General features: G+C 34.3%; 2 protein-coding genes across 4 annotated transcripts in view; one reads left to right on the forward strand and one right to left on the reverse strand.

Annotated features, from left to right (window-relative positions):
* Positions 1-775: 775 nt before the first annotated feature.
* On the reverse strand, positions 776-21,173 carry LOC125659874 (serine/threonine-protein kinase haspin-like). Of its 3 annotated transcripts, XM_048891666.2 has the most exons (14): positions 20,976-21,173; positions 17,241-17,448; positions 15,788-15,878; positions 13,102-14,046; positions 12,790-12,905; positions 12,494-12,581; positions 11,660-11,745; positions 9,240-9,302; positions 7,058-7,149; positions 3,644-3,717; positions 3,282-3,356; positions 2,609-2,840; positions 1,539-1,641; positions 776-1,422 (listed from the first exon to the last, which is right to left on the reverse strand). In XM_048891666.2, exons 2-14 carry the CDS (start codon positions 17,441-17,443, stop codon positions 1,218-1,220), a joined length of 2,373 nt encoding a protein of 790 aa, XP_048747623.2. In that variant the 5' UTR covers positions 17,444-17,448; positions 20,976-21,173; the 3' UTR covers positions 776-1,217. The 3 variants fall into 3 exon arrangements, with proteins under 3 accessions (XP_048747623.2, XP_048747624.2, XP_048747625.2); XM_048891667.2 differs by lacking the exon at positions 3,282-3,356; XM_048891668.2 differs by lacking the exons at positions 776-1,422; positions 3,282-3,356 and having other exon boundaries at positions 2,609-2,782.
* Positions 21,174-21,381: 208 nt separating this feature from the next.
* LOC125658427 (C-factor-like) overlaps positions 21,382-21,704 on the forward strand; it is a 3,493-nt gene continuing 3,170 nt past the window's right edge. The window contains exon 1 of the mRNA XM_048889695.2: positions 21,382-21,488. The gene's annotated coding sequence lies outside the window, so the exon portion shown is untranslated. The remainder of the gene's footprint in view (positions 21,489-21,704) is intronic.

A 21,704-nucleotide genomic window follows, 5' to 3' on the forward strand; every position in this document is an offset into this window, starting at 1 on the left:
TGCCAGTTTTTGATCTGCCCCTCAGGCCGCAGGAGTCCTGAAATTTAAAAGTTGTCCTCCTTGTTAAAAAGATGTTTCATACCAAAATTGAAAGGAATTAGAATGATAGTTGTCAAGAAGCGTTTACTACATTTAAATAAAATTTCTGGTCTCCAACTCTTTGTATCATGAATTACAAATTAAAAAATTGGATATAAATATGGAGATATATTAGAATGAAATAGAAATGATAAAATTATGCAGATTTATAGCTTCTTTATTAGAAAAAAATCCTTCTGTCACAAATTATAGTCTTTCTAAACCCTTTCTAAATTTGAATTTATTTTGAAAAATTTCAACTGGAAAGGCTTGAAAAATAATGATATACAATGTACATGTACATATAGATGTCCAGTATAAGTGCCCATTGCAAGCCAATATAGACAGGCCTTTTGTAAGACTTGTATGTAGTGTACACGCCATACACAAACTGTAATCAAGGGGCTCAGATGCAACTTATGTTTGTGGACGTCACAATATGACGGGACAAATTCTGATGTGTCCGAAGTTTGTGTCCGTCACAATATGACCAGAGCTTGCAGTGTTTTAGTACTTGCTTCATGATATGAAACTAAATTAGGGAGATATTCATTTTCCTGATAGGTTCTACACCTGTCCAAATTTTGTCTATTTCTGGTCAGAACAATTTCATTTACACCGTTTTAATTTCATGACAATAGTCCACCAACTTTTTAATATCCCCTCAGTCGGTATAAATTGGTATTACAGAAAACAGTCTATTTACAAGTAATGGTTTAATCAGACATCATCTATGAATCATTTATGGTCACATCTTAAATTTCTCTGTTCATGTTGATATTTGAAAATTTTTAATATGACATGAAAAAATAAATTACACACAAATCCAATATCACGTTTCCATACATCAAACCAATTTTTAAAGATGAAAACATGCTGTGATACTGAATACAATCAAAACTTATGTACAAGATAAAAAGTCTCGCATGTGAAACATGTCATTTGTCCTGCAGTGTTTGGTAAATTCTACTCAAAGTCAAAGATCTGTGGTACAATTAATTTCGTACATTTCAGTTGAGTTTATTGGGATTATATGTTCATTGAAGAGATACTGGAAATAAAACACTAATGGGTACAAATGCACCAAGACTGAATATAATTAAAACTACTGCTGCCATTTAAAATGTTTTCTCTGTCAGTCATGAAGAAAAGAAATCAGACGAGACTAGCATATCACAAGCACTTGAGTAATTCAACATTTCCTTGGAAAAATTTCGGAAGTCTCGCAGCAGACCTTGGTCCATTTTGGTATTTCTTTTGTACCGTTTTCCTCGGATGAGTTTGTCGGCTAAATAATGTAGCCAGAATACATTGGTCTGGGGACGGAACACCTTCCAATCATTTCTAGAGAGAAAGAAGGAGAAACAATTAATAATGTAACTGTTTTGAAAATGCTCTGTGCCATACTCAAAATGCTTCAACTCTGATCTACCGCTTTGTTAAAATGAGTAAGGACTTACTGATTGAGCTCCTTCATTTTCCGATAGATGTCAAACTGATAATCACCAGTTCCTTCAAACAGTGTCTCATCCTTAGACAGATCAGAGTAGGTGATGCAGCCATCTATAAAACAAGGTTAATCTAAGAACATACATGTATAATAATAGGAGTCTCAGCCTTCTATAAAGCAAAGTTAAACTCAGAACATATAATTATAGGAGTCTTAGCCTTCTATAAAGCAAGGTTAAACTCAGAACACATAATTAAAAGTTTTAGCTATCTATAAAACAAGGTTAAACTCAGAACATATAATCAAAAGTCTTAGCTATCTATAAAACAAGGTTAAACTAAGACCATATAATTAAAAGATAGTCTTCAGCAAACATTTAATCTAGATATCAACATACAAAGAAGGTTGTATACAAACATTTACCAATCCTTTTAACTCTTTCAATTAACGTTTCTAGTTTATTGAACTTATCAAGTGAAATTCAGTACTAGTGGCAGATCTAGAGAGAGAGAGAGAGAGAGAGAGAGAAGGGGAGGGGTTCCGGTGATCGATTGAGTACTTGTATTATAACAAACCAAGACCGATAGCAGTTATTTTCCCGTGGCCGATAAACGCTAACAAAAAAAAAAAAAACAATCGATCATACTGACCAAATAACTAAAATTTCATAGGCCATGTTGGCCTTTCTGAAGAATTTTAGTCGGCCATTTTCAATATTTATCGGCCATTTGCCGACCCCAATCTGAATCACTGCTCCCCCCCCCCCCCCCTTCAGAAATTTTGCAAAAATAAAGTAAAAATAATTTTGAAGGTGGATCCTCCCTCCTTTGCAAACCAAAATGGTAGACCCCCCTGAAAAAATTTCTAGATCCACGCCCAAATACAAACAAGAAAAATGCCTAGCGAACATTGAAGGACACAATATAAGGGTCCCCTCATTTAAAAGGGATGCTTGCAAAATTGATGGATATTTCTGATACAGGAATTAATACCTGGCCTCGTTTACAGCATTATTCATTGCATGAAAAACCATTCATATTGTGGATGTTTTATAATCTGTCCATACTTATACTGGTGTACCTTTATCAAGCCGCGACAAGGTGAAATCTATAATGCTGACTTGTACTCCATGAGACTCCACCTGAAAGGACTGTCCCAGCACGACATAGTCAACAACTTTAACATCTGTTTTCTTGACCAATACATTTCCCCAGTGAAGATCTCGGTGCTCAAATTGAAGAGCTTCCTCTGCAACTGCCAGGGAAAATGTCACTTGTTCAAACACACTCTTGGCCTCAAATATATTGTTGAACTGAAAAAAAAATAATCTCACATCAGAAATACCCCAAGACGTATTGCATTTATTGTACTCTTAACACTTGTTAACGCTTGAAAAGGGTGACAGTAGCATTTTGTTCAATACATTTCATTTAATATTTGATTGATAAGTGTACAGTCATGGTTCATATACTCCATGACAGCTGTATTTCAAGCACTTAACCAGACATTTTCAAGAACTTTACTAGAATTTTTTCCACCTGCTACTCAATAAATTCAGTTTCTTTCGATAACAAATTGAAAAGATATACTGTACAAATCTTTGATTAAAACTATTTCACGTAAATTATTTATCCCACATTAGAGTTTTTATATAATTTTGATAAAATCATCCATTCAGTACCTTTTAAGAAACTTGATACACTTTAGTGCATACAACAGAAATTTTCAAGCTTTTTGAATAAAAAATTTTCACCTTAAAGTATGCACTTTCTTCACTTTTGTTTTCCAAATTCAAGCACTCTTCATAGAAATGCCTAAAATTGGAATCCTATCAAAGAGCAATCTAATTAAAATTAGATGTTAGATCCACTCGCGTACTCGCATACATATGTTATGTATGCGAGTACGCGAGTGGATCTAACATCTAATTTTAATTAGATTGATCAAAGAGTACAATGTGCTAGCCAATATAAGTAACTCGTGACAACAAGTAGCCTGGATACTTTACAGGCTTGGATTAACTAACTTCAATGCCTGATTACATGCTTTAACTCTACTCAGTTTCTGAAGATCAGTGTTAATTTGTATGTTGGTGTTTAGTAGTAAAGTTCCCACCTGAGCAGATTCCAAGTCTTTCCCTCCATCAGCAAACTCAAACATGATGAATAGTTGATTCTCCTTAAACATTACTGCAATCAGAACAAAATTTTCCATACACTAAATAACATGGCATGTTGTTCTGAGAACAAGTATTTAAACATTTCATGTTTAATTTTGCAATTTGTCTTTTTAAAAAAAACCCACCTAACCAGTTTAAATATCACAGTTACAAGTAGAAGTACAAAGGGGGTTTATTGTTTCAGCCCTACATTACATGCAGAAGTACAAAGGGGCGTATTGTTTCAGCCCTACATTACATGCAGAAGTACAAAGGGGCGTATTGTTTCAGTCCTACATTACATGCAGAAGTACAAAGGGGCGTATTGTTTCAGCCCTATGTTACATATAGAAGTACATGTATAAGGGGGCTTATTGTTTCAGCCCTACATTACATTTGGAAGTACATGTACAAAGGGGCGTATTGTTTCAGCCCTACGTTACATGTAGAAGTACAAAGGGGCGTATTGTTTCAGCCCTATGTTACATATAGAAGTACATGTATAAGGGGGCTTATTGTTTCAGCCCTACATTACATTTGGAAGTACATGTACAAAGGGGCGTATTGTTTCAGACCTACATTACATGTAGAAATACCAAGGGAGCGTATTGTTTCAGCCCTATGTTACATGTAGAAGTACAAAGGGGCGTATTGTTTCAGGCCTACATTACATGTAGAAATACAAAGGCAGAGCTGCCAACATTATAAAATGGAAAATAGTAAGGTGGGGGTCAGGGGGCCACCTAGACCCCCTGCCGCTGGAGATTTTTTTTTATGAATAAACATGTAACCTGAGCAATTTGAGGCACATTTCAATTCCAAATTTAATGAATTTAGACATACTAATTGTTATACATTTTACAACTGCAAAAGATCAAATACCGTATATCAGGTTTTTTCCGCGTGTATCCAATTTCCGCTTTGTACGCGACGATTTCCGAATCGCGGAAAATAAATCCACGTAAATTTGAAACAAAGTTTGCTTTTATGATAAAGTTATACGGCCGATCTACCCCGCACATCTCAAACTGTGTCGAAAATTCACAACTATGAAAACAACGGCCTTGATTCCCCGATTCCTGATTTTATTAAATAAACAATAACTCAGGTTTTGTTAATTAACCTCATCCGACCCTGTGTTGATTATACGCTAACCAGTTGATAGCTTGGGTATAATAATTGAGTCAGTGTGTCAACTAAACAAGATCACAGCCGAACTATTACCCGTGCCTTTTTAAAACGAAAGTGTTAGGGACGATATTTCCCAGAATAGTCATACTCGACTGAAATCGAAAGTAGGAATCGCGTTATAATCGAAAAATGTACAGTCGTTGAATAAAGATAAAATTTCATGAAATCACACGAAAATGTTGTAAAAATCACTGTCGTTGGTTGCGTTAGACAGGTGGTCGTTTAATACATGTACAATATATAGGGTAACGCCTTGGGGTGGATTATTACGGTCACATACAGCAGTGAGTCACTTATTTACTTGAATGTAAAGAAAAGTGCAAAATCGTTGTGAGATCAGTAACTCAGAAATCGTGTAAATCGTTTCACTGTGTGATTTTTTTGCATTAAAAATCAAGATTATACTTTCATAAGCTGGTTTCTTTTATAAGTTTAAATAATCGTGAATTATATTTTCACGATGACTTTGAAATAGTGAAAATTTGATTCGCGTAAATTTAATACACTATTTTAGGTTCTGATTCGCGGAAAAAATATGATGCGGAAAAAACCTGATATACGGTACATCTTTTATTGATTTTACTTTCTGAAACTTGTGTAACAAATATTGTTACATTAGTATATTATATAATTTTACAGTTACTGTGTCAGTTATTCTGGCAAATTTTTATATATATATAATTTTAGTTACTGAATCATTTATTCTGGCAAGTTTTTTTTATGTCGTTTTCGTCGCTGTGAGAAATGTTAGTTTGTCAAACAGATTGTACACGTATACAAACTCCCCTTTTTTGACTTTAAAACGAATAGATGATTACAGTGTACTTGTATATTGTTCTTTGAATTTCTAGCTCTATTAAGTTTTCTCCTTTGGGGGAGTATTGTTGTTATTTCCATCAACACATGCTTTACGTTTAGTAGCAGCTGCCATATTGTTTATTTTAAAGCATTAAAATGATCGAGACTCTATATAGATATAGACTATGCAAACAAACGTAGTAAGGACTATAGCTTGCTTATTATAAAAGTAAAAACCAATGACGGACAGCTCTAAAAATTTCGAAATGTCAAATAAGCGAAAATCGGAATATGTACAGTGAAATCGTAAGGCGTATTTTCGGCCCTAAAATCGTAAGCCTTACGCCAAAATCGTGAGGGTTGGAACTCTGCAGAGGGGGCGTATTGTTTCAGCCTTACGTTACATGTAGAAATAAAAAGGGGGCGTATTGTTTCAGCTCTATATTACATGCAAGTACTGTAAGATCTCTGGACTTTACTGGTTACATCAGATTTGTCCGAATATGAAAATTGTTGATTAGGCCAGATAAAAAAATATGTGTGGTTCTGGTTACCCCACCGTCCCTAGCTTTTACCCCGACCCTAAACTTTTTTCTACCATTTCCAAAATCAGTTACCGAATTTTGCTGACTATAACGTACACTTTTTCCCAAGATTTTCTTTGCATAATATATACCACTATACATATAGTTTTTGACCCGTTTTCCTTCAGGTAAAGCTTGACTGTAAGTTCATTCACAGCCAATATATAGATACCGCTAAAATGCTAAGCTGTAAACACTTATTACAGGCCATCTAATGATAGACAGAAAATGACTTGGAACAAAAGAGTGCTTACATAAAAAATTGCAAATTTCAGGTTGTTTGAATATACTACATGTAAATGATTACCCTCCTTATTTTTGAAAAAGTTGGATAGATTAAAAAACTTGGAAGGGCTTGAAAACAGTACTCTAGTTGAAATATCATTTCCTACTTTCATGTTCAAAAACATGATTTTGGCAAATGCACTGATTTTTTCCCCTGTATTTTTTTTTTATTTGAAATAAATATATAAGAATTGTCAAAACTAGGGTGATCACTACCAATTTTGATAGGTATACATATCACACTATATATAAATGGTACATTCAAAGAAGTGAAAGTAAAAGAAAATTGTGTTTCCATCTAAAATATATCATTAAAAAGATAATAAATTAAGAAAATAAAATAAAATCCATACCTACCTACCCTATTTTTCAAGGGAGTGTAACCAGAACCACACATATTATTTTATCTGGCCTAACATCAAATTCACATTTACTTTTTATGGTTGACTGAATTTACGTTTGACCTTCAGGTAGTAATAATCACTTGACTGTTCTTTAAAGAACATGTCTTACCTGGATTATCATTTTCAGAACCTTTCTCTTCATGAAAAGTATTCCATTCGGTCAGAAGCTTGGACGGATATTTTCCCTTCACACAAGAAACCCTGAAGAAAACATTCCATTACAATGGAATCATAAATATTAAATGTAATTTAAAACTCTTTACAAAATGCTATACCCCTGACTGACCATTCACCTTTATGTAATATACAGCTTCTACTATTGACCTTTCACCTTTATATAATATACAGCTTTCACCTTTATAAAATATACAGCTTTAATTTTTTACCTTTAGGTAATATACAGCTTCCACTTTTGACCTTTCACCTTTATGTAACATACAGCTACGACTTTTGACCTTTCATTTCACCAAATACATACATGTAACTGCAGACATTGAGACAAATAATACAAACAGACCAAAAGCAATATGACCCCTAGTATCTTCCAACATAAGGCAAAACAAACAGAATATCTGTTCTGTTGATAGACAGCAATGAGAAATTTGAATTCAGTTTGTTAATCAAAAGACAGAATCAATTCTTTACATTTTAATTAACACAAAAAAAATCAAGCCATAAATTATAGGGTTTTTTTTTTTTAGAGTAAAAAGTTCTGTCAGGCCATCAATGAATATTCATGTTTGATGTACTCTGACCAGCCCATCAAAATCACCCCTACCTAATCATTTCTGGGAAAATACAGAATGTCACCACTGATTTCAAACTTTGGAAATCATTTCTCTAAGATGTTATTTTAGACTGACAGTTTATTGAAATTTACAAACATTAATCTACAGCAATGATAATATCACTTTTGCATGCCAAAATTTAGCGTTTCAACAGAGAGGGTTCTCGTTAAATTATTTTAAAGGGGATCTCAGTAAATAGGACTTACTACGAGATATGTGAAGATATTCTTACAATGTGGAAATGACGGACACTAAAAACCTGCCACTAGATTACAGAAAACAAAATGTGAATTTGTCGGAGAATTCGCGCTTGCTTTGCAGTTGATGACTTTGAAGTTGGATTTATCAATAACGTCGGGAACGTGTACCTATTCAACAAAGAGTATGTGTTATCGAAAACAGATGTAGATTATTCCAAGTGTAGCCCAAGGACCGAAGGTGTTAAAAGAATGCATTTATTGTCATGTTATTGTCAGCCATTAAATCTGTTAAAAGTAGTGATGGGCAATTGGTTTAAAATCATAATCGAAAATCGTTTTGTAATCGGGAGTAGAAAACTGATTTTCAATTCATAATCGTTCTTCTATGATATTTAAAAAATATATTTTTCATTCAATATTATTTGTTTAAACCTTCTACACCATGTGTTACTTTCTCTTTATGAATACTGCATAAATGACCAAAACAGGTCATTGACGCATTATTTTTTATCTAACAGCAAACTACATTAAAGCTGGCACTAACCTTGGGATTGAAACAAGATATTTTTTTTTTTTTTAGAAAATAGCAAAAGATGCTTTGTTTTATTTAACAGCAAAATTGGCACTATCTGGAACTGACTTGGTCTTTCAATAATACTCTGTTTATCTGTATTAGCTGCCCTGAGTTCTGTATAATAGAAACAACAATAAATTTGCCATTTGTATGCCGTTTATAAATGTTTTTTATTTAACCCCAACCCCCAACCCCCCATATAATATAACTACCCATCTAGAAAAGTGTGGGTGGGTCAGAGTATATCAAACAAACAAAAATAGTTAAAGATGGCTAAAATTGTAGCTGAAATTAAAATTACCAATATATTGTTTAATTTTTTTTTTAACTTCAGAGTGAAATCTTAATTAATCTGTTAATCATATTATAACAAGTTCATCGACTAGTAACAATTCAAAATCATGATAATTTTTTTCCCCCTTGTAATTAAAGAAAAACATATAATGTATATAAATGTACACTTAGACCCCTATGTTTAAATGAATAAAGAAAAACATATAATGTATATAAATGTACACTTAGACCCCTATGTTTAAATGAATAAAGAAAAACATATAATGTATATAAATGTACACTTAGACCCCTATGTTTAAATGAATAAAGAAAAACATATAATGGATATAAATGTACACTTAGACCCCTATGTTTAAATGAATAAAGAAAAACATATAATGTAGATAACTGTACACTTAGACCCCTATGTTTAAATAAATTGACTTGCACTCTTACCTTTGAACTTCACAAAAGTTTTTGGTGTAGCATTGCTCATTATCTCTCAGCAAACTCAACTCACTAAAAAAAAAAAACCATACTGAAGACTACACACACTGTCTAACAAACTATCTCACTGCTTAATACTACAGGGATGTTTATAATAGAATACCCACACAGAAATATCTACAATGTATAATGCCTGCTTCCCATTGTCATGCAATCCACTACGATTGACATTTGTAGCTGATCACAGAAATTTTCTGGAATTTTGGGTTTTGATACAAGGTAATGCAAGTTAATACGTTCTTGTTCGAATTGTTGCGCTTTGATACGGAAAGGTCACGATAGATAATTTGTGGGTAACACGATCTAAACACCATTCAGATACGATCATAACTATACGTTCTGATGAAATTGTCCTGATCATGTTCACGACTGGACCTCAATCTCAAAAGATCATCACAATCTGGACTCCCGATTTTTGTGAGTAAATGTTGTTTATTGGCATTTTAATATCGGGTTAGGATTTTTACATTCCAACCTAACCAGTGGATATGGGATACCCGGGTAATTAATATGTAAAACAATGCGTATACAACAAGCACTCACAAATAAAGAACAGTATGAAAAAAAATGTTATAATACTCTGGCTACATAAACCTTATACAACAAGAGGTACTGTGAGCAATGCTCACTAAGAATACCCCCCGCTTACCCCAATCTTCCAAAGGGTGTTCCATGCGATGAAAAAAGCCGTTAAAGAATTTAAATGGAAACCATATTGCTACTTCGATGTCCAGTGCACGTGACCTTTGACCTTTTGACCCCAAAATCAATAGGGAACATCTTCATCCCATGGGTAGTCCATATGTATGATATGGTGACTGTAGGTGGAAAGGATAACGCTTTAGAGCCCGGAAACCATATTGCTACTTCAATGTCCAGTGCGCTTGACCTTTGACCCCAAAATCGATAGGGAACATCTTCATCTCATGGGTAGTCCATATGTATGATATGGTGACTGTAGGTGGAAAGGATAACGCTTTAGAGCCCGGAAACCATATTGCTACTTCAATGTCCAGTGCACGTGACCTTTGACCTTTTGACCCCAAAATCGATAGGGAACATCTTCACCCCATGGGTAGTCCATATGTATGATATGGTGACGGTAGGTGGAAAGGATAACGCTTTAGAGCCCGGAAACCATATTGCTACTTCGATGTCCAGTGCGCTTGACCTTTGACCTTAAAATCGATAGGGAACATCTTCATCCCATGGGTAGTCCATATATATGATATGGTGACAGTAGGTGGAAAGGATAATGCTTTAGAGCCCGGAAACCATTGCGTCTACAGACGGACGGACGGACAACCCGATTCCAGTATACCCCCCCCCCCCCCCCCCCAACTTGTTGCAGGGGGTATAAAAAGTAGGCCAAGGTTTAAAGGTATAGGACAGTCATAAAATGACAATCTTTGCATGTTATTACTAAATTGTGTACTTAACAATATCTATACATATAGCAATACAAATTCATAAAATTTTATTATTGTATTCTAAGTTGCTCGAATAACTTCCATTTTTTCAAAAACATTTCAATATATACATGTAGTTGTTTCTTATAGCTAATTTCAATTCTATATTGTATTGTATACGTTTGACAAAGTTAGCTTAAAGCTACATGTATTTAACACAAGTGTTTTGTTCTGACATCTACAACAATATATATAATATTTAAGGTGGTAATTAATAATGTTACTAATTTCATTCTCAGCACATCCAAGAATATATACTCCCGATTAGGGATGATCATGTACATGCAGATACGTTCATGCATGTTACGATACGTTAATCATGAACCGATGCACTATGTTGCGATAGGATAAAATTGTGATCGCGATGTCTTTCACGATCAGGATTGAAGATGATCACAGTTTGAGCTACGATTGGACCCACACTGGTATATTTACAGCCCAACTGACCATTGACTTAATTTTTTTTTTTAACATCTAGAAAGTTTACAATACAACCCACAACCACTGAAAATGACAGAAGTTGAGGTTGATGACAACATGACATTTGCAGCATTACTGTATGCTTATATTATAACTATCGAGGGACATCGCTACAAAGCATGGTGTTTACCTGGTAAAAGATTCACAGGGATAATCACGATTTGGGAGCATGATTAAATGTGATATATTGCACTTTGTTATGATGCAATACGATCTTACGCGATTGTAATGACTGAAAATTAATCATGTTGATCATAGAAATTTTTTGACAATCATAAAATTTTTCTATGATCTACACGATTGTTACGACTGACGCCAAGATTAGACAAGATTTGATATGATCACCATTATTCCACGATTTCAATCGTGCCGCAAATCGTGATAGTGGGAACGTACAATGTAGCTCTATAGAATACCCACACAGAGATGACAATTTCCGGCAATATCTCCTCAAAAGTCTTCTGCTTCTCATCATTAACTTCAAAATCCCCTTCAACTGGAATGATCTACAAAACAGACAAGATGTGTTCGTGAAAACACTGATACCCCTGTATTGCAGCAACATTGATAATGGTCAGAGTTCCAAGTTTTTCAAAAGTAGGCCAAACCCCAAGATCAAGAGGTCAAAAGTTTTGGTTTCAAAATAAAGGACGTGTCACAAGAAATACACATTGAAATATAAAAGCCCTATCAAGATCCATTCAAAATTTACAGCAAAAGTCAAAGTAGACAGATGGACAGACCAAAAACTACATGTATATGCCCCAGCATTTATGATTACAGGATGAAAATAACTTTTCATGTTAATTACTATAGATTCCTGAATATGCTGTACGTGAGGAATTTATTATCACGTAATTTTGTGAGAGGCATCACTTTTAATTTTCTGTTGCTAAAATACAAGTACTAAGAACTCTTGATTAACCATGTTAACAGACGAAACGTAAATTTTTGTTCAATGTGCTTTTACGTTAATTACGTACATACGAGTCTTTTACGATATATCATACGTACTATGGAATAAACAGTAACTATACGAAACTTCATTTCTATAAACATGTCTATGCATAACACTTGCATTTGTCCATTTCAAGCTTTTCTTGTTGATATTTGTAAAAGAAATTGAAGCTTAATTCAAAATTAATTTTGAAACATCAAAATTATTCCCAAAAATTCTGAACAAGCAGACATTATTTTCAGACCAAGTGTAATGAAATTTACTATAAGCCATGCTTTGCTATAGCACTGACTCACTTTGAGAGCAACTGAGTTCTGTCCTCTTTTAGTACGGAAAACCTCTCCATACACCCCTTCTCCAACCTTTCTGCACTGCCTCATCATACTGAGAAATAAAATGTACATTAGTTAACGGATGTGTAGACAGATAAAATCAATGATGATATCGACAAGTGTAAAACACGAGTATCTTCTATTGTTTTGATAAATATAAAGTCTGTTGAATATGAATCAAAATTTCCATAAATCTGATTTCAGAGACTGAGAGATATGTTGAAAAAGATCATTATTTTGACTAAGTCACAATTTAATACCTGCTGGTGATGCAGGACTGGAATGTCTCTATATCTTCCTGCTGACAAACCTCCAGCACTCTAGAGCGGGGCAAGACCGTGGGGACACTCTGCTGTCTCTGAGGCGTCAGAATCTCCTAAAAATGAACAATTCTAACGGATAAACAACCAGGTGTGTAGATAAATAAAGAATTTCTGTACAAAATATCACTCACATTTTACTTCCTGTGTGTTGCAGTGTATCTACTCAGTGTACTAGTAATACAACAACAATTATTTTATATCCACTACCACACATAGATAAGGTTACACACTGGTTTTAAAAGCACTTACAAAGTGAGACTTATTGAGACTTTTGTTGACAGAAACATCAGGACTTTTGTTGACAGAAACATCAGGACTTCCTCTGGATGACAGCGAGGACTGAGCAGAGTAGAAGTTGTCAATTTCAGGACTTACAAGCATGAACTTTGTCACATTTTTGTCCTCCTCCTCATTGTTTTCTTCTTCACTAATCTTACTTAAATCATCATCTTCACTCTCCTCCTCAGTTTCAGCATCCTTTTCATTGTTTTCTTCAGACTCTAATTTGGACTCGGCAGTCACACACGACCGGGAGGAACTCTTCTCATCAAAGCTACTGAAGAGGCTATCAGAGAAATCAGCATTTGACTGTTTTGAGTTTCGATGAGACACATGCATGGATAATACACTCTGTCTTAGCTTTTCCATCTGTACCAGGCATGTGTTTACAGGGCTCGTATGACTCGCATCTTCTGAATTCCTAAACACTGATTTATTTGTAGTGCTGACTTCTGACACATTACAGACTCGTGGAAGACTTTTCCCAGCACATGAGCTTTGCTCCAAATTATCAGTCGCAGACAATGAAATGTCTTCTTCCACATGGTCAATCACTGATAAATTATTAATGTCATTGGCAGAACAAGTCCGCTTGGCACAAGGGGTACTAGTTTCAATTTTACTTTGACTACGTAACTGATGTGGGGAAAATATTCCTCCTTTTGTGTGGGGGCTGCTATTCTGTACAGGAGATCCAGATATCACGAGACTATAGTCCTCAAATTCACTGAAATTTGTAACAGAAGAAAGCGAGTCTGATTTCTGACAAGTCTGGACAGTTTTTGGAACTCTTTTCCGTTTTCCTCCATATCCGCATTTTTCTGAGACCTGTTCATTGTAGTTCCTATCTTTCAGGGCCCTCCTGGGACGACTCGATCGAAACAGACTGTCACTACCCGTGCTGGAGCAACTATCCTGTAAATTAAAAGTTGACCTCTTAAAATACTTTGAATATGTCCACCATCAAAATGTGAGACCTACATCTTTGTAACAACCAATGAACCAAACTAAAAAGCCATGTAACCTAAAAAGCCTTTCTCCATTCATAAAAGCAGAGTGGACTAAATAAGCAATAACAACCTCTTTTGCAAATTGCAATGCAGCTCAGAATCAGCATGCAGTGTTCGAAATTGGTTTAAAACTTGGTATAGGCCACAGGTCTATGCCAAAACAAGATGACATAGACCTCATCGAATTGGTATACACTGCAACATTGAAAAAAAGATAACACAACTTTAAGCATGTTATTTTAATTACTTCTAATGTACTTAAAAAGCATATTTGCTTTCCATTCCAAAACAATGTCCTCCTTCTCTTAATGTTTGTCAGATATCGACTTCTGGGATAACTTTAAACCTAGAAAATTGGCAAAGACAATTTGGTCTATCTCATTTACAATTGGCATAGACCAGTGTCATTTGACATAAGACTCGGTCTATCGGTATATGGTTAATTTCGAACACTGACCATGCATCATTGAGGAAAACACTAACCAGATAAACATAGTTAAAAGTGGATTGAAATTCATTTTAGAAACTGCAGTTTTCGCAGACTCATTACTCACTCTATGTGATGTAATTAGCTAGATGGGTTGAAATTGAACTAAATAAAGAAACAATGTTGCCTTTGGTAATACACATGTAATCTATTATAGACCTCCTACATATGTACTACTTTCTGTTGGAATATGTTTAAATTTACCATTAATTGAGCATCATAATTCATCAATACTAATATGTTGTACGGTGTGACCGTTGAGACGAGCAAAGCCCATTAACATCTTGCAACACGACTTTTATCTGCCTCTTCGTTTAACGCGGGAAATATAACGCGCTTGATGTAAACAGTCACAAATTGTGACGTCCTATTAGCTGCAATTTTTTCTTCTTCTTCTTCTCTCGAACCAAGCAAAAACAAAATGTTTGAAGCTATGAGAAAGCTTGTCTGGAATTTAAAAACGTTTATGGTACTTTCTAAACAATCTAATTATTTTAATTACGGGTTTGTCAATGAGGTATACTGCAGTGACGGCAACATTTTTTCGGAAGCATTATGGGTGACACTCATCTTTTTTCAACTGATGAAGAGCAAATCACGTGACTCATATGTGTAATCATTGGAGCGAGCTCGCTATAAGTGTAAAATCTAAGAGGATTGAAAATCAACTTAGAAATTTATTGGAATTTCAATCCCATATTTCCAAATCATCCGCGCTGAAAAATGTTCCTGCTTGTATGGCGATATACCTAGTAATTCAATATGTTCTAGAGATTCAGTGCTGAGTAAGTATCTGCCCACTGCATTAAATGACATGTTTTGATTCTATTGCATGAAAATCACTAATGCTGTATATTTAATAGGTCTAAATTTGTGTTACTTCTCCTACAAATGGTGCATAACAAATATAAGAATTACTTCATCTAGTCATAAAAAATGTGAGGCCTATTTTGTTTTTACAGAAGTCATAGTGTATTTTCTCCCCCAGAAATTTTATGATTTTTTGACAGTAGGTTGGAAAACAGGAAATGTGCACGCACAAAGGAAATTAGACTCAGTTACATGAATACACCATCTTTAAAGATATAAATAGAAAGGCTCAGACTTGACTGCCACTTGATATGACAGTTTGAAATTCTATATCTCTTCACTCACTTACCCCATCAGATGCAAGTCTTTTCCTCAGCACTCGCCTGTTGTGTACCTTCCCAGCATTCTCCTTGTTCTTTCCTCTCATGGTTTTCTTCGAGCTACATACAGATCAGACAAAAATTTATCTAGATATGAAATCTAATATTTTCATAATAGGTTGTTGATGATAAATCAATTGATTTTTTTCCCCCGCTGCTTTTTTTAATTAGTGTCTACAATCTATAAACAGTTACTATGGTAACTACTACAGACATAAAACATAAAAGTGGTTTCTCTATACCAGTATCTGATACTTCTGACCCTAAAATCTGAAGTATAGTAACAGACTTAAAATCCAGCACATTTTGAAGAGTTATTTCCCTTTGCTTGGTAAAGCTGGGGTCAGTCATTGTACATCACTATTCTCCATATAAAATCACCATAAATATTCAGGGAAACGTTCAGAGAATGAAAACAACAGACATATTTTTATCCTGTTATATGTTGCCCCATAAGCAGGTAATATAAAAACTAGAGCAAACTCTTACAAAGAAAATGTTTGATAGCATTGAATATTTACAGTTTTGTTAGAAATGAGAAAAACTTAAGGTTACATTGCAGGGTGTGACATTTACTTTTTCGAGCACTAGACCAGTCAGGCTACTTCAAATGATTTTTAATAGACCTGACCTTACATCCACAAGCCCTGACCAACTTTACATTAAACTGTAATTAAATTTTGAAAAAAAGTCTTCAGTCTCGTCATTCAATTTGATGCTTTTCAAAAACATTTTCTGTTTCTTTAAGTTCTACCCGGTACGAAAATTCTTTAGTCCATTAAGAATAAAATGACCTCAACCGGTTTTTTAAATTTCTATTTCATAAGCCCGCTTTGTTTCTTCCCAACCTTTTCCTTTTTTTTCTTGGGACATCTTTCCTGAGGATGAGAAGTCGTATTTGAGTATAGAATAGAGACATTCCCGCATATGTCAACACCACAAAATGGATGTTTATAATTTAATTTATTGATTTGATAAACATATTTTCTTCTATTTATTTCAGAAAAACTGTGTTTTTTAAAAAATGAAAATGAATTCAATTAATATCTATCTGAAACATAACTTTACACACATCATCAAGTAGATGTTGTAAAACATCACTCCCAACTGCGACTTATTATTAGAACTAAAAATAGCTCGATAATCTCATCACGCGATGCAAAATTGCTCACAAACTCTTTACAGTTAAGAGAAAAACATCTTATGCTTTAAAGTTTCTTGTTTATTTTTTCAACACGACCAGTCGGACTAGTAAATCGACATTGTACCCGACCGGACCTATCATTTAGTACTCGGTCGGTCGGACGTGCCTTAGTGTCAAACCCTGCATTGAAAAAAGGAAGAGCTCTTTTAACAATGTGCAAGTCATCTAAATCTAATTGAATTTATCTATTCAATATATCAGAGAGATGGTTATACAACCTTCTAGTTACTTGTCCAGCAAACAGGCTATTGTTTGTCGAGTTCTGATCTGAGGAATCCAAACTGCCATTATCACTGCTACTGAACAGCCCAGTTCCAAAGTCTGCTTGCTTCTCCTCATCCCGAATCCAAATGTCTGCAGTTATTACTCTTTGTCTGTGTCGACCATAGGTCTTAATGGTGTTGTTCTTACTTCGACTCATCTTTCCTGAAAATAACATTCAAGAGTTTGTAATTCAGTCAGCGGACTAGATTTTTCAGGTTATTCTCAGTATGCATGTAATTCTGATTGTTAACATCAAAGTGTGAATGATGGAGTATTCATAGGGAACTGCATCATCCAACAAACTTCCTAAACATCCCAATACCAGTGTTTCTACTACTTGAAGCATGGGTCAATCTAATTGAATATTAAAACTTAAGATATCAATGATTGATTGATTGAATATTGTTTAAGTAATGTCCCTCTTGAGAATATTTCACTCATATGGAGACGTAACCACCACTGGTGAAGGGCTGAAAATTTTCGGCCTATGCTCGATGCTTATGGCCTTTGAGCAGGGAGGGATCTTTATTGTGCCACACCTACTGTGACACAGAACCTTGGTTTTTGCAGTCTCATCTGAAGGAACGCCCAACAAAAAGGGGTACTGAGGACCTAATCTAACCCGGATCCCAACAAGATAAAGATATCAATGTAATAACAATAATTTTTCATATCTAATAAATGGATGGTAAGTTTTCTTTTTAATATGGTGTCATATTGAAAATTTTATTAAACAAACATAATCCACTATAGGATTAGATTACAAAATTTGGTTTACTGCTCGATTTATTTCACCTCTATGAGAAAATCATGTTTTATCAAAATAGTTTTAAATGAAGTCATATAATTTGCATACAAATCTCTTGGTAAAAAGTTACATAAACTTTCTCTTTATGAAAATGTGAAAATAAAATTAATCATTTACCACAATTTTTTAGAAAATTAGATTTCTCTTATTTTTACAAAGGCCCGTCCGCGAAGCAAGGCTCTAAAGGTAATACGTATGTATAAGAAAAAATGAGAAAATCAGCAGATGAATAATCTCTACATACGTTCTCTGAAAATGTTGTGATCCATATGGGCGCTGCCCTTTTATTTTGTTCAGTAGTTGCTTCTACAGTTATTCGTGTTTTAATTTTGAATGCCAAAAATACAAGACGGACGTGCAGTTAGTAATTCAAACACTTAAATTGGTTTGTTAAGAACGAATGGTATAATTATTATTGTTACAGGTTTTAGTCAATCATCAGATAGAAAAACAGTAATACGACTAAATAGATGAACGAGTACAAATTATACGATATATTTACTCTGAATTTCTTACTACTTTAAATTTGTTGGCTAATTTTGTTTAGTTTTAACTGTCTTTTAAATTTCGAACGGGATGGATTGTTGTTGTTTATAATTGTTTGATTTGAAAGAGAGAAAAAAGTTGTGGCTAAATGTGACATCACAATGCACTGTTTACATTGGCTGGCGTTATATTCTACACAATAAATGAATAGGCGGATCCTATGGTTATCCTTATATATCCCCCCTTTCATATTTAGATGCTACTGGGCATTTAGCGCAAGGTGAATTTCATAAATAATATATAATTTAAAGTGTATTTTAATTTACCGTACCTAATCTAATTATGAATGTCAATGACCATTTCAAGCTTCGCTCAGTCCAACGGTCAGATCGTATATCCATATTATGTTACATTTAACTAATAAAAAAATAATGAAATCTTATCTTTCAATCAATTTCCAAAATTTTTATGGCATCTTTCAATTTCATGATGGTGCAAAAGCAAAAATGCTGGTTATAAAGATGCATCATCAGGTTTTCATCAATTTATTGTATCATCAACATGGGATGAAAAAATGAAGTAAATTGATTAACTTGTAAAACACAACAGTTACGTTTGAAAAAAGTATTTATGGTTTTGAAAATGCTGTTGAAAACTGACCGGAATACAGGTAATGGACAAGACAGGATTTTGTAGTGACAGTAACAATGTTAGGAAGGATACCAAGAGAATGTAAAGGAAAAAAGCATCATTAAAAACTCTAATGGATCTTTTCAAATTTCAACTGGTAACGTTGATATGGTTGAAATTTTGTCAATTGGCGAGACATTCCTGGGGGTATCAAACCTTCCAGAACGTAAACCAGAAGAAATTGAACAATGCAAGGGTTACTTCAAACGAAAAGAAAGTGTCTGTTTTTACCGAAGTGGAAAGAAGGGGAGAATATGGCTCGAGGAGCAGGGTTGGGCGGTCAAAACCGCCGCCGGTTTTAACCGTCCCGGTCAATACGCCCCAAGAGGTCAATTCTGGTCAGTAATGGTTAATTGTGATTTAAACTGTCCATTTTCCTATTTTGTACATTTCTTGCAAAGATAAAGATAAATTAAGTCTTTTCATTATTTGGATCAATTGTTGATTAATAATCAAATGTAATTTCATAAGTTTAAAATATTTGGTTTGCTGAAACTGACCGAAATATCTTCAGTACCAACCAGAGGGTCACAGTTCTATAGCATAGCTTGACGATTGGAGACAGACCTTTCACTACATGTACCTGGACAGATTAAGAATAAAAGGTAGCTGGACATTACCTGAGCACAGGAAGCAGAGTTGACAGGTGTTAATAAGCATAGGCTGGGACCAGAGATGACCAGTGTGACTGTTATTGTTATGAAAACATCACCAACACACACCCTCAAATATTTATTCAACAGTTAAAATGAAGATTGATGAAACAATATTTATATAGGTAGTTCTTATTAAACTAAGGAATTTGAACAGAAACTTTTACATCTTCCCTAATTCAACAGAGTCATTTGTACATTATTTATTTAATATTATGACTTATAAGTATATTATAAACTGATAGTGCATGTTATGAATTACAGTATTTACCATAATGGTCACTTAAAACATTTAAAATAAATAACACAGACTATAATGACAAAATAATCTTCAATTGACCAGTATTGACCACCGGCCTGGTCAATACTCATATTGACCACTTTTTTGCCAACCCTGTGACGAGGAGGGCGAAATGGGGATGACATGAACTAATCTCGGCTTGGCTGAATATTTGGACTGACGCCTAGGCGTCAGTCCAAATATTCAGTCAAGCCGAAATTAGACATGAACATGTGCTGTGTGTACAAAACATGACACGAAAGGTCCAATCGTTATGACAGCTTGCCCGAGTTATAAACTCGACAGCATTGTAAAGCTGAGAAATTTTGAAATCGCATAAAAAGTTTGAAAAAGCATGTGTTAAAAGTCAGACGCCGCGAAGATCATTATATAAGTCCATGAATGCTGATATTTTTGCTACTGGTTGACGAAATGCAAGTGGAAATTAGAGAGATAGAGAGGTGTTTGAAAGAATTGTGGAAATGGAAACAGAATTTGAATATTGATATTTTAATTTTTTTTAAATAAATTGCAATGTGATCTGATGTTTCTTTTTCTTTTAAAAAAATCATATTCAATTTCATATACATGTCAGTGTGGGCTACTAAAATTTCTTGTGGGCTAAAATGATTTCTTATGCAGGGGCCCACTTGGCCCCTAAGGTATTCAGTCGAAGTTGGAACCCTGAGTATTGCTATGAAACAGATATGTTGAATTGTAAAATAAGAAAGTGAAATGCTTTAGTAAACTTAGTTCCTATTTTGTGTTTCACCTGTATCGCTTCCTTGAATACTTGAAGAGTATGAGGTCGAGATGTTCAGATTCTCATTACAACTCTATTACTGCTTTACTTCCTCATTACACATTACATAGTTTTTTGACATATTTCGATCATCCTCGTGCCAAGTAAAACTCATGAAATTGTTTTCTATCCATTCAAATATGGCGGTGCTGTTATGTTACGCGAATTGTGATTGGTTGAATGGGAAAGTAAAAAAGAAAATCGTAATTAAAGGCACAAAGAATCTCCGGAAAGTTACTCAATATACATCAAAAGTATATATACTCGCAAAAAACTTTCAGCTATATATTTCTTAAAAGTCGAAATAGGGGTATTTATTATTAACAAATAACTCGCCGATAAAATGAATATTCCGGGGAAACTTGCGGAATTTGTTCTACAGTTTACTGACTATTTTGAGTTACATAAAGGATTTCATGTCAATATTATAGGAGCTCCGTGGCACTACCTCATTGCATCGTTGGTGTGTATAAATATATTTATGTAAGTACAACCAGTTGGTGTATACAAGGCTAGCTACAAGGCTAAGGTTAACAATCTATTTTAAAATGTGTGTGATTAGAGTTATCTTTCATAACGAACCAGTGATTTTTGGAGTGGATCAATGATTAACAGGCATGTACATGTATTTTGTATGGTTACCAATATTAATTCTTTTAACGCACGCAATTTTTGGTCAATGTCACTACAGTGGAGTAA

The sequence above is a fragment of the Ostrea edulis genome, chromosome 9, assembly GCF_947568905.1.
Source record: "Ostrea edulis chromosome 9, xbOstEdul1.1, whole genome shotgun sequence".
NCBI classification, from domain to species: domain Eukaryota; kingdom Metazoa; phylum Mollusca; class Bivalvia; order Ostreida; family Ostreidae; genus Ostrea; species Ostrea edulis.

What these genes read in the sequence shown, in the direction of transcription:
- LOC125659874 (XM_048891666.2), bottom strand. Translation starts at nt 17,443, where the DNA reads ATGAGTCGAAGTAAGAACAACACCATTAAGACCTATGGTCGACACAGA. An exon ending in GTCTCAATAAGTCTCACTTT is followed by an intron (nt 12,906 to 13,101) that starts GTAAGTGCTTTT and finishes GTTCATTTTTAG; the next exon opens with GAGATTCTGACGCCTCAGAG. An exon ending in CCGGAAATTGTCATCTCTGT is followed by an intron (nt 9,303 to 11,659) that starts GTGGGTATTCTA and finishes TTTTTTTTTTAG; the next exon opens with TGAGTTGAGTTTGCTGAGAG.